At 44.6% G+C, this 13,607-nt stretch overlaps 1 protein-coding gene across 1 annotated transcript; it reads right to left on the reverse strand.

Moving 5' to 3' along the window:
* Positions 1-2,590: 2,590 nt before the first annotated feature.
* On the reverse strand, positions 2,591-13,340 carry STOML3 (stomatin like 3). Its single transcript, XM_046028310.1, has 8 exons — positions 13,150-13,340; positions 12,438-12,508; positions 10,708-10,835; positions 10,554-10,626; positions 7,529-7,611; positions 5,892-6,095; positions 4,165-4,299; positions 2,591-2,815 (listed from the first exon to the last, which is right to left on the reverse strand). Exons 1-8 carry the CDS (start codon positions 13,338-13,340, stop codon positions 2,591-2,593), a joined length of 1,110 nt encoding a protein of 369 aa, XP_045884266.1.
* Between the last annotated feature and the right edge of the window lie 267 nt (positions 13,341-13,607).

Here is a 13,607-nt window from a genome sequence, read left to right on the forward strand (position 1 = left end):
AGCCATCAGGGAGATTCAAATTAAAACTACACTGAGATACCACCTGACACCAGTTAGAATGGCCAAAATTAGCAAGACAGGAAACAACGTGTGTTGGAGAGGATGTGGAGAAAGGGGAACTCTCTTACACTGTTGGTGGGAATGCAAGTTAGTGCAGCCACTTTGGAGAACAGTGTGGAGATTCCTCACGAAAATAAAAATAGAGCTTCCCTATGACCCTGCAATTGCACTGATGGGTATTTACCCCAAAGATACAGATGTAGTGAAAAGAAGGGCCATCTGTACCCCAATGTTTATAGCAGCAATGGCCACGGTCGCCAAACTGTGGAAAGAACCAAGATGCCCTTCAACGGACGAATGAATAAGGAAGATGTGGTCCATATACACAATGGAGTATTATGCCTCCATCAGAAAGGATGAATACCCAACTTTTGTAGCAACATGGACAGAACTGGAAGAGATTAATGCTGAACGAAATAAGTCAAGCAGAGAGAGTCAAGTATCATATGGTTTCGCTTATTTGTGGAGCATAACAAATAACATGGAGGACATGGGGAGATGGAGAGGAGAGGGAGTTGAGGGAAACTGGAGGGGGAGATGAACCATGAGAGACTGTGGACTCTGAAAAACAACCAGAGGGTTTTGAAGGGGCGGGGGGTGGGAGGTTGAGGAACCAGATGGTGGGTAATAGGGAGGGCACGTATTGCATGGAGCACTGGGTGTGGTGCAAAAACAATGAACACTGTTACGCTGAAAATAAACAAATAAAAAAAATAATATTTAAAAAAACAAAAAATGAGTGCTAGAGTTAGTCATTAAAATCTACTAAAAAATGTATTAACTGTGAATTTTTCAGAACTCATACCAAGTATGATACCGTCTCATGAAAAAAAGCAGGTTACAAAACCAAAGGCAGGGACACCTGGGTGGCTCAGTCGGTTAAGCATCTGCCTTTGGCTCAAGTCATGATCCCAGGGTCCTGGGGTGGAGTCCCACATTGAGCTTCCTGCTCAGCAAGGAGCCTGCTTCCCTTCTTCCTCCTGCTCCTCCTGCTTGTGCTCACTCACACACTCTCTTTCTCTGACAAATAAATAAAATCTTTAAAAACAAAACAAAACAAAAAAACCAAAGGCAGAATGTGATCCTTATTTTACATTTATATGTAGTTAATATCTATACGTTGACAGGATGTGTGCGAGAGGAGCATATGGAGGGGATGTAAGCAGAGCCGGGGGCGTGGGAGGGGAATGTTATATAGGAAGTCTGTGTGCAGTGAAAAGGAGCGTGAGATGGGTGGGGAGCGTGTGTGCATGTGTGTGCATGCTCTCAGAGTCCTGGACACGATGAAAAACTCCAGTGGGCTCCCACACTTGCAGAACCTGAAAGGCAAGAGGGGACGGGGGGGGGGGGGGGGCTCTATCCCCGCCCCCTGGCACCTGCCCCAAGTAAACCACGATGATGTTTAAGAGCAAGGACTTTGGAGTGAGACCTAGTTTTAAATCCCAACCCAAAACTAGCGACAGGCTCTTAGGCAAGTTTTTCAACCTCTTGCCATCAACTTTCTCATCTGCAAAATAAAGATTCTTCTTGGCATCCATAAAGGGCTGAGCATGGTGTTCACACACAGCAGTCAGTCAGTACATGGTAACAAAAAATCCTAGCCCTTTGCTCAAAATACAACTCAAAAGAAAACTGTACCATGGCAACAAAAAAACTCTGACAAAGCAATTTTTAAAATACATCACATCTATATTCTAGTCTATGGCTTCTTTATTTTGAACAGTTTAGGGTTTTTTTTTTTTTTTTTTTGAGGGGGGTGAATAGCATTTACAATTCTTGACTACTGGTGGCTCTTGGGTCTAATAATGGGGTGAAAACATGAAGTTCACAGGATGTTCCCCAGTGATTCCAACCAACAGAACCAGTCATAAACATCATTCTCGCTTGTAAGTGCCGTGCACTGTCCCAGCCGCTGACAAAGTTGCCAGGAGGCTGAGTATTGGCCACTGGTCGTGGGCAGCAAGAGAGCTGGAATGGAGTCCACCCCGGGCGCTGTGATGGGTTTGCAGCCTGGGTGCCTCTTCAGCCTTTCACGTCAAAATCAATCCAGATTTCAAACACGGAGGCTTGGGGGGTGGGGGGGGAGTATTGCGATTAGTGGAGATTTAGCAATAGTTACTTGGGAATTATAAAAAGCAAATATCTAGTATAAAGAGGAGGCCTGTGTTACTTTATAAATTATCTAGAGAGCTTCTTAAAACCAATAAAACTTAATGCTGAAATCTTAGCCATGGTCATGCACAAGATTTCTTTCCCTTGCTGCAAGCAAGCAAGTTCCTGCCTTAAATCGGAAAGCCTGCTAACTGACTAATATGGATAATGCAAAGCTGTTGATGCTCTGGGATAATATAACCAGCCCCACCCCCCACTTTTGGGGCAGGCTTTATGGCATTTCCCGGCCAATGCTATTCTAGCAGCGGCGTCCCTCTGGTTCAATATTGCTGCAATTCTCAGTCCTTCTGACCGCTGGGTTCTCCCGAGAGGGCTGGCAACAGCTCCCCAAGCAGCGGCTGGCCACAGCCCGAGGACCTCAGGCTCTGTTCAGAGCCTTCTCGTGGTTATTGTAGCTGACACCACCGATGCCCTCCAGGATATTCATGGGCAGAGGGAAGACGATGGTGGAATTCTTCTCGGTGGCCACGGTGGTGAGGGTTTGCAGGTAACGCAGCTGGAGGGCTACGGGGGACTCGGCCAGCACCATGGAAGCTGACTTCAGAGACTTGGAAGCATTCATTTCTCCTTCTGCCGCAACGACCTAAGCCGGCAGCAATAAAAGAGCTCAGAAAGAAGCGTTCAAACTGTGACTCGGGCTTTCTTATTCTGGCTGCGCCCCATGCCGGTCTGCCGCCCCGCCCCCAACTTTGCCATGGGGTTTCATCGAGCTACTGCTTTGGCGAGGGTGAGAGTTTCTCATCCTAATGTGATTTAGGGGAATAACGCTGGCCAGTTACCCTGGAGCCTCCCCATCCCCCGCGCTAGCTTTCAGAGAAGTTTGAAATTCAAGGCGTGCGCCCGCTTCTCCCCATTGTTCTTCCTTATCCTAGGAGACTTAATTCTGATGCCAGTTCGGCCTCATGCTTCCACCGTGAGGACTGTTTCAAGTTCTCTCCGCCCTGGATGGCCAGCAGCAGGCAGGCCGGTCTGAGAACACCCATGGGAGGGCTCTCCCTGTTGCTGGCTCCCCATCTAGCTCTCTCCTGCCCAAGACGGATTGCGGTGAGCACTCACTGTCTCTGTGCCAAACGGCCCTCCAGTTCACTGCTGAGAAGCTGCTGGGGCTTCCCAGATAACGCAGAGATGGGAAACGGACCAGGGCAGAGGAAAACTCATTGGTTCTCAAGGAAGATTCTGAGGAGCTTAGGCAAAAGGGTTCTCATCTTCCCTTGGTTTCTGATACTCCCAGAAACCCATTCCTGCAGACATGAAGGCTATAGACCCAATGGACCCAAGAACATTCGAGGCCAGGGTAGGCTTACAGTGTGTCATCTACCCTGGACTGGGTTTAATCCCCCTACCGCTCCCTTTGAATCCAGCTCACTTACCACACCTCACAATAATGTTCAAAAGACGGGCACGGGGTTGACTACCACAGAATGCCAGCTTCCAGGGGGTCACCACACCCGCTGCGATGGGCACTGAGTAATGTATAGGACTGTTGGATCAGTACGCTGTACACTGGAAACTACTCTAGCGTTGCCGGTCAGTTATACTTCCATAATTAAAAAAAAAAAAAAAAAAGCAGAATTGCTAACTTTACAAAAATGTAGATTCCAGAGCCACAAGAGAATCGGCTTCACGGAGTGTGAGCTGAGATCTCAGACTTAGTGTTTGCCGTGTTGACTTCTCTCTAGGGGACGGAAATGTAGCCAGACTTGGGACCCACCTTGCTAAGTCACTGGTCCCAAGACCTGTTGCCCAACTTCCTCAAGGTACATTAAGCTGCCCGTTACTTTTAGTTCAGGAGGAAATTCTCAGTAAAAACTGTGAATAAGCAACCCTTTTCTTATCAAAATTACTGAGAAACCTGATCTTCCATTCAAGGTCTATCCTTTTCTGCTCCAAAGCTAGGCATCTTGCTTCCAGTGTGGACGGAGTAGCTCTTACCCTGGCCCTGGCTTCCCGGGTGGCCTCGGCCTCCGCAGCCATGGACCGCTGGAGCTGCACCGGAATCCGGACATCTTTGATTTCCACTCGTGCCACCCGGATCCCCCACAGCTCTGTGGCATCATCAAGTAAGGTCTGTTTCCAAATCGCAAGAAAGGGTATTGGTCAGAAGACAAGGGAGTTGGGCAAATATCCCACATTTTCTTGTCACAGACATCTAGCCAGCAACAAGGTAGGGCCTTCTCAGGCACTCCTGGGTTTTGTCCGGGCTCCATGTGCAGCTGTGAATCACTGGGCTGGTTCCTTAACCTCTCTGATTCCTTATAGGTTGTTCCACCTATAAAAGGGTTCCTCCAGGGATTTTCATGAGCTTTGCAGATAATATACATAAGAGATGTAGCAATGCCTCACAATAACTCAATAAATAGTATTGGATACTTGCTGAGATACTCTGTGCCTTGCTCTTGTTCTGTTTAACCTTTCCCCTGTGGCAGGTAGTTTTAAACAGGTAGCCAGGCATGTATATATATATATATATGATATATATATATATGAGATATATATATATACGCTTACTTATATATATATATGCTTACTTATATATATATGTGTATATATGCTTACTACATATATGTGTGTGTGTGTTTATATATATATTTTTTTTATTTTATATATATATATATTTTAGAGCACAGCAGCCTAAAATCAAAGATATGCTTGTCTTTTGTAAAAACTTAAGACCACTGAGGATGTCCTGTTGCTTATCCTGCAGAGAGAGGGGTGGGAAAGAATGTCTTGTGAAAGAATGAGATCAGACAGGTTGTTTCCTCCGAGGCCAGGGGCAGAGATCTCTGCTACCAAACGGCAAGCCACCTCTTGCCTTTCCACGATTTCTGTAGAACTGTGGAGATGGTGAGACCTCCCAAGAAGCCGGGGACTGGACTGTGGCAGGGGAAACATCTGAGCTGTCAAACTCGTAGGGCTCTTACAAATGACGCGGAGAGTTCTGTAGAACCAACACTATGTCATAAAGCCTTAGGGTCTTTGTGTCACATTAGACACTGGAAGATATGCCAAGGACCAAAGCTGAAATTCCCTACTGACGCAGAGAAGGGAGGCTCAGAATCAAAGCATAATTGATTAAGGGCCACATAGAAGTGTAATTGTCTGTGAACTAGGATGGGCGAGGTGTGAGACGGATAATGGCAACATCCTCACCATTACTATAATTCTGATTACTGTCACCATAACTACAGAGCTAGGTAGCACCGTGCCGGATTTCCCAGGGATGGCAGGCCTGCAGGGTGTCAGCTGAATCCTGTTCAAATATTCCATTGAAATGCAGAAACACATGGGCTGTCCGAGAAATGGTGGCCCTTCTTCTGGAGTAAGCTCAATTAAAAAGGACGCTAACCTCCTCAGAAAAGGCTAATGTGCATAATGCCAACTCATATGTTGAATTAAAAAGAAAAAATGGGTAAGGTGTCCAATTCCTCCAGCTCCCCGTGTCCTGCTCACATATTTAAACTTAGAGCTTGTGATTATAAAGGAATAAAACCACAAACCGAGGCCCAGTATCTACAGCAGCTCTGTGTGTGTGTGTTGCACGTGTGAAGTGCACGTACACACAGGTGAGACGGAGTCTTTGAACCACTGATAGTTGATCATCACTGATAATCAAAATAAATGAACTAAGGACACAGGCTATTCGTTCTCAGCGTCTTTACCTGGATGCTATGGGCAATCTCCTCTCGGCCAGCTAAAATTTGGGACAGGGTCTGCGTCCCTAAGACGTTCCTCAGGGTAGTCTGAGCCAGCAGAAATGTGGCTTGGTGGACATCGTTGACATTAGCCACCGCAGACACAGCGCTATAGATTCTGTAATAGACGACTCCGTCCACTTGAGTAGTCACGGAGTCTCTGGTGAGGATCTGGAGAGCGAGGACAGGGAAAATCACGTGTTTATCATGACTGTCAGAGTGACGGACAGTGTTAGCCAGCCTAAGAGCCCTCTTCCCAGGAGGAGACCCTTCGCCACAGCTCAGGCCAGCATCACCCAAACTCTGCCCTGGGCTGCCGTACAATGTCATCCTAGTTGGAGACAAAATCCCCACCCATGGGTCGTCTGTACCCATCCCTGTAACTTCACCTTAGGGAGGCCTTACACCCCACGGGCAGAAGCTTTTTGATTTGCCACGGGAGCCTAAGCACTTTCTATTTTAAAAGGTGGCAAGTAGGAACGCGGTGGAATTCTACCTTCTACGCAGAGATAGAACGCTTGTTTCCCTGACACCTGCCATCTTTTTGGTTTCCAGTTTTAAACAGATTTGATGAACAGCAGTGCTGCTTGGAAAACATAGATGTCACCAGAGACCATGTTCTGTTTTCACATAAAGGGAAATCTCTTTGCTTCCACAGAGGCTCTGTATTAATCCTTCTGGATAATGTGACGAGGCGTTTTGCAGCCAGTGAGAACTCTGTGGCAGGACTGTAGGAGCGGAACCTGGAACGGGGGACTGTGGAGGAGCCAGAAAAGACCCATGGTAGGTCACTAAGCATCTCCAACTCTTAGGACACAGGCTGAAGCCCAAAGGACTCTGTACTTCCTACCAGTGACATGGTGATGGGATTGTTGGGTCTTGGCTGAGTTTCTTGGACCACAGAGAAGAAAATTAACATCATCACGTAATCCTCTCATCACCTCTGCCCTTCCACATTGTAGACCCTACTCACATTTTCTTTCCTCTTCCTGAATTGTTTTGGTTCTCGGTAACTCTGTTTCTCTTCTCTAATGCCCTGTTACTGGTCTTGGATATTTATTTACAGTACTTTAAGAACAGAAAAGAATTATTTGAAACTCAAATGCAAGTGGGATCTTTCCTTACGGGCATCCACCGTCTTGCATCCAATCACACATAAAAAAAGTGAATCACAGAGGTTTAATAAAAAGTCTGGAGAGGTGACAGCAAGGATAATATCCTAATCAAACCCTGCCCTCCACCAAATTAAATTCAACCGCTTTATACAATGACTTATCTGACACTTCCAAGCATCTTGGCTACTGCTCTCCATCCCAGCTTCTCTACCAACTACATCTTTTCTCTCTCTTCTCTGGGACTTACCCCTCCAAGTCATTCCGTGTCTTTCAGCAAGAAGTCTTTTCAGCACCACGTCTTTTCAGCAAAGCCCTTGCCCTTGGCTTTATTGTCAGTGGGAAAAGCAAAGCCCCGTGGTTTTTAAGACCCACCAGGGCTCCTCAAGCCAGTCCCTTATAGTTTGAAAACATGCTGTAAAACATCAACTGTCCGTGGAATGGGAAAGATATAGGTTTTATTTCTAAGGACATATCTTTAACCTGCATTACCTCTTGTGGAGGAATGTTGCAAGTAATAGTTCGGAGATCAACCTTGACAAAGACATCGATGCAGGGCAGGACCAGGATCAAACCTAGGAGAGAAAATGTGGCTTAAAATTTTACCCCATTGAAACTAACTGCCACAAATTGTCTCCTAACCATATGAGCCATTATTTTTAATGGACTACAAATGCTTCTCAGAGGATTTTCAATATACACACCTTGAACTTTGGGGAAAATTAGTTCCTCCTCCTAGTCAGTGACTAAAGAAAAGTGGTTCCCTAGAGATTAAACTCTTGGTAAAGAGGTAAAGAGCTAAAGATCCTTGACATTTGATTTTTAGATTTTATTTGTAAGCCACTCAACCTACTAGCCAAGTGTTGAATTTGACATTAATTTAAAAGGATGTTTTGGAAATTGGTGTCCTTACTAAAGACACCTGCACAGAAGATTTAAGCAATAGATTTTTTTTACCTTAAATGTTAATGACTGTCCGCATCCTCATTCATCTTCAATAGTATTGAAAAAATTGTAGAATTAGAATCTTCTTAAGATTTTAAAATCTTAAGAATTAAATCTTCTTAAGTCCCTAAAACCAACATACTTCAGAATTTGCTATTTCTCTAGAGCTATGTTCTAGTTCAAATATGATGGCATCCCAGAGTTAAAAACCCTCTAACTTGTCTTTGAATCATGAAGTATTTGGGTTTGGGGCTGGGTGGGGGAAGGATGGGGATAGGAAAATTCAGTTGATCTCCCATGCATGAATCCCTAACATTAGCCTGGCCAATGTTCTCAATAGCTAGAGTTACCAAGGTTAGAACGACAAGGCATGTCAGCAAGATGGGGACTCCAATCCATTTCTATTCACCAGAAAGATTTCGTGCCATTGTTTTTGTTTTTTAAAGAAGAAACAGGTTTGTAGGCTATATACCATGCAAAGGGCTGGTAACATCAACAGAAGACACTGCTAAGGTGTTTTCTTTCTCTTGGTCTCTGAACTCTCCTGAGATTTGTAGTGAGGATTGCTGCCTGATTTACTTCCTTTTCTTGATACCAGGTCACCAGTTGAGGTCATGGCCCCTAAAACTAGAGGGTTAAGTCCTAGCTCTTGCACTTACTAGCTTGTGACCTAGGAATACTCCCATAACTTTTCTGAGCTTCAATTAGTTCATCTCTAGAAGAGGGTAGTGAAGATTAAGCATGATACGACATGATAATGAAATAAAGTACTAAATACGGGGCCAGGTATGTATGACGTGCTCAAGAAATAGCAGCACTTATTATTAAAACTTTTATTATTAAAGAATAATTTACAATTTACAAAAGTGGAGAGGTTTTCCATTAGCAATTTGGCTTGTTTCCCTCTAGCTCTCATGGCTTTCTGAGGTAACTCATTAGCCCCAGAGACGTGTATGACGAGAGTAGTTATCCTGGGACATTTAATGGTGAAATCTTCTGGGAAAATTCATTTAAAAGAGATCCACTTTTCTCTAGAGTCCTCCAAGTTATGGTTAGTCTACTTCTCCCAAATCCAGTTTTACTCTGACTCATAAGCTTGGCCCCACCAGATGCAACATACCTAGAAGGGGTCAACCTTGGTCTGTTATACCTCATTTGGATGAGTCGAACGCTTCTATTTGGACAAACTCATAAGAACATCCATAATAAGTCATTCTTGCCCTCTTTCCCCTCCAGTCCTTTATGAAATTAGACAAGTAGGGTTATACTACTTGAAATGACCAAGGCTCTTTAACAAGCTTCTGTTTTGGAATTTATATATATATATATATATATATATATATATATATATATATATTTAATGTAATAGATACCTAAGTGCCTACCATAGTGCATGGCCAAGTGCAGAACACATGTAGTATCACAGTGACTCACAAAGTTCTTGCCCCCCAGGGAGCTTATAGCCCAGTTGGAGAGAGAATGTGTTTACTCAAATACATCGTAATAGGGGGCAGAAAACAAATATTATTAAAGAAGTATTGCAAATAACCATCTTTCTCATGTATCTTGTAAAATGCTACCTTTGATGGCCTTCCTTTCAAAATATTAGAATTTATCATATGAAATTGTCATGCTTGAGAAACAAAAACAAATATTGGCAATTTCATATGGTTCAACTACAGATACACCAGGAGAAGTTATGAGAATTAAATCAGTACCTAACTTCTAGAGTTTTAGGACCTAACACCTTCCATGTCTGCTCCCCACCCCCCAAAATCCCAACCTCTTATAACATGAAGAATTTGGAACAGTTTTCATTCTAAGGTGGAGAAAGGATGGAAAGAACACCACATTTGACCAAAGGAGTCGTGTGATGGATTCCAGCTCTCTGTTCTATTAATCTACTTGCCAGGAGAAGAAGTTACCTTTTCCTTTTCCATTAGTTCTTTTCTTTCTTTCTTCCTTTTAAGACTTTATTTATTATTTAACAGATAGAGATCACAAGTAGGCAGAGAGGCAGGCAGAGAGATACAGGGAAGCAGGCTCCCTGCTGAGCAGAGAGCCTGATGTGGGGCTTGATCCCAGGACCCTGAGATCATGACCTGAGCCAAAGGCAGAGGCTTAACCCACTGAGCCACCCAGGCGCCCCTCCATCAGCTCTTTTCAAAGAGTGAGAATCAAATCCCAGCTCCCGGAATACTCTCCCTGGATAACTTAATCATCTGTCTTGGCCACTTACTCCCTCCCTTCATTCTTCTGTCATTCGCTCAGTGGTCATGGTAATAAGTGATGTCTGGCCAATCCAACAGAGCCACACTTTGGTCCTGTAAACTGAATTTCTCAGGGGAATGCTGGGGAACAGGGCTGGATTTCCAACCTCTCAAACTATCGGTCTAGTGGTCATGCCTGCTCACTTGCATAACAGAACATCTTTTTTCCATTGTACAGACAGGCAAGGGCTCCAGGTGCCTTTTCTTTGCTTCTCAAGAGAGGCTGCCAGGGAAAATTTCGGGGGCAACAGTGAAGTATTAGGTGCCCATGATCCTTGTCAGGGGCAGCCACAGTGTCCTACCTGGCCCTCTGGCTTTGTCAGCTTGGATGCGTCCCAGTCGGAATACAACAGCACGTTCATACTCCTTAATGATCTAAGAGATTAAGGGAGAGCATTTAGTCCTAATGGCTCATCAGCTCATAGAGAGAGCCCAATTTATTTCCCAGGGTGTTACCTTCAAGCACATCCATATGGAGATGGGGAAGGTAATGATCATCAGCAGCAAAGAAAGGGAAAACAGGATCCAGCCACATACACCAAGCCCTTTACTGCTGATGCCTAAGAAATGAGGACGAAACAAGCCTGTAACTTACATGGTTCTTAGAAAACTCATTCAATCACATGAGTAAAGCTACTATCCAGAGTGCTGGCCATGCCAGGCGGCACTGAGGAGATCGAAACCCATGCACACTGGCAAATGCAGTAAAGACACACATGTGCGTGCACACCTGCGCACACACACACACACACACACACACACAGAGTTCATTGAGGGTTTTAGATTGAAATTGACCTGTCCCTTCCAAGAAAAGTCTCAGAGCAATCAATAATAACAATTACCATGATATTTAGTAAGACAGACATGGTTTATTACCCTCAAAACACATAAAACATGTTACCCAGTGTATGATTCATGGACTAGCTCCATCGGAATCACTAAAGGACCATTTTAAAAGACACATTCCTGGGCGCTCAGGATTCTCCAGGTTGGAGAGCAAGACAACCTCTGAGGTAGAGAGGTGGGTACTAGTATCCCCAAAGGGTGACAGGATGGCAGGGAAAGTGTTTTGAAGAGCCTGTAGGTATGAATTTCTATGAGAGCTCTCTTACCTATCAAAGCTGTGGCTTTGGGTAAGCTGCTCAATCTTTCTGAGCCTCTACTTCTCCATCTGTAGGATGGGGATAGAAGTCAACTACCCTGAAGGATTTGACAAGGACTATATGAGATTATTTTTATATGGCACTTGCTCCATACATTAATATCTACATTAATAAATGCATATTACTATCTTTATTCCCATACAGATATTATAGGGACTTGTCAGACGCTGATATTTGACATTCCTGACTTTTCAAGGAATTTTTTACATTGGTTTGTTACATCAGATGTCTTTTTGCTAATCACACATTATGATAAGAAGGGCGTTTTGGTTTAATGAATATTGCCCTGCAATGCTAAGTTCAAATCATATTTCAATCACCTGAAACTTAGTAGCTTTAATCACTTCCGTTAAGACAATTTGTCAAGTCTTAGAACTCTAGTTTGTAGAACACACAAGTCTGGCTGACCCTTTTATTCTTTTCTTTTTTTTTTTTAAATTTGACAGACAGAGATCACAAGTAGGCAGAGAGGCAGGCAGAGAGAGAGAGAGGGAAGCAGGTTCCCCGCTGAGCAGAGAGCCCGACGCGGGACTCGATCCCAGGACCCCGAGATCATGACCCGAGCCGAAGGCTGCTGCTCAACCCACTGAGCCACCCAGGCGCCCCATCCCAAGTTTAAAAACGTTCAGGAGGGCTCTAGAATTCTGCTCTTAAAACAATGCTGCGATGAGTGCTCTTTAATACGTGTTTTTGTATACCCATGTAGGGTAAATGCCAGGCAGGGAAAGTATTAGATCAAAGAGATTAATATTTACAATTTTGTTAGGTGGTTAAGTGACCTTCAACGAGTTCATGCCGATCCGCACTCCCGTCAATAGCCCACTGGGACACTATGCCGACTACCCGTGCTTGGTACCAGTACCCACCAAGTACTTTCTCAGTTAGTGCAGTTAGTGCAGCCCCAAGATGGGAATTATCTACGTTTTAGATACACATTTAGTACTAAAAACTTTTTGTGCAAATGTCCTTTAATGGGTTCTAAATACACGTAAAGATATACACCCAATGGCAATAAGGACTTACCTGCATACTCAAAGTTTACATTTTGAAAATACCGCCTTCCAAAACCTTGGACCCCAGTGAGGTGAATTGGACTACCATTATGCAGAGTAAAAAAACATTTTGTGCATTCTAATAGAATCTTCGTTGCATTTTGTTTATTCATGCTTTTTTAAATCACTGTAATGGCACAGCCTGTATATAAACATTCTCATTGTACAAAAAAAAAAAAAAATCAAAGAGTACCAATGAAACTGAAGTCCCCCTGACCATCTTCTCCTTAGTCCACTTGTATCTAGAGAGGTCCCATTATTATTGATTTGGTGTGTTTCCTGATAGACCCATTCCTATGTCTTTACATACGTCTGTCTATCCCTAGAAAACACGTGGCTTAGATTTGTAGATCTGGTGAGCTACAGCACCACACTAACACTTCAACTTTTTTATTTGTATTTATTTATTTTTAAGATTTTATTTGAGAGAAAGAGAGTGCGTGCGAGAGAGAGTACAAACACGGGGGAGTGGCAGAGGCGGAAGCAGGCTCCCTGCTGAACAAGGAGACCACCGACAGGAGGGGAGGGGGGTGCACAGCTCCATCCCAGGACGCTGGGATCATGACCCAAGCCGAAGGCAGCCTCTTCACCAACTGAGCCCCAAAGGTGCCCCAACACTTCTACTTTGTAAAAAAACGGAACGTATCTTAGAGATATTTCCATACCAGTATATGCAGATCTACCTCCTTCTTCTTAATTGCCGCACATGGGTCCATCCCGAGCCTGTGTCTGGGTTTAGGTAGCTACTGGACATCACAGTCCTTTGCAGTTCTGCCCCTACCAGCAAGGCTGCAATGATGGGCTTGTACAAGCCTCTCTGGGACCAGCCGTGCTTTCCTGGAGTCCCGGTGAATGAGCTGAGCCGGCAGCACATTTCCGGCCACCTGGGGTGTAGCTCCCCTCTGCAGTTGCAACTGGCATTGCCATCATTGAGATTCAGGATCCTTGGGGGGGTCCCGGAGCTGTGACTTTAGCAGTGCAGCCCACAAAAGCCGCTGGGACTCCAACAAGATTCCAGTTACGCTTTATGCCCTGAGCAAGCTCGAGACATTTCCAGACTAGCTACAGTCTGGACACCAAGCTACATTAGCAAGTGTTCCTGGCACAGAAGCACCCAACCCCCCCACCCGACCCGTAGGCG

The sequence above is a fragment of the Meles meles genome, chromosome 14 (assembly GCF_922984935.1).
Source record: "Meles meles chromosome 14, mMelMel3.1 paternal haplotype, whole genome shotgun sequence".
Lineage (NCBI taxonomy): Eukaryota > Metazoa > Chordata > Mammalia > Carnivora > Mustelidae > Meles > Meles meles.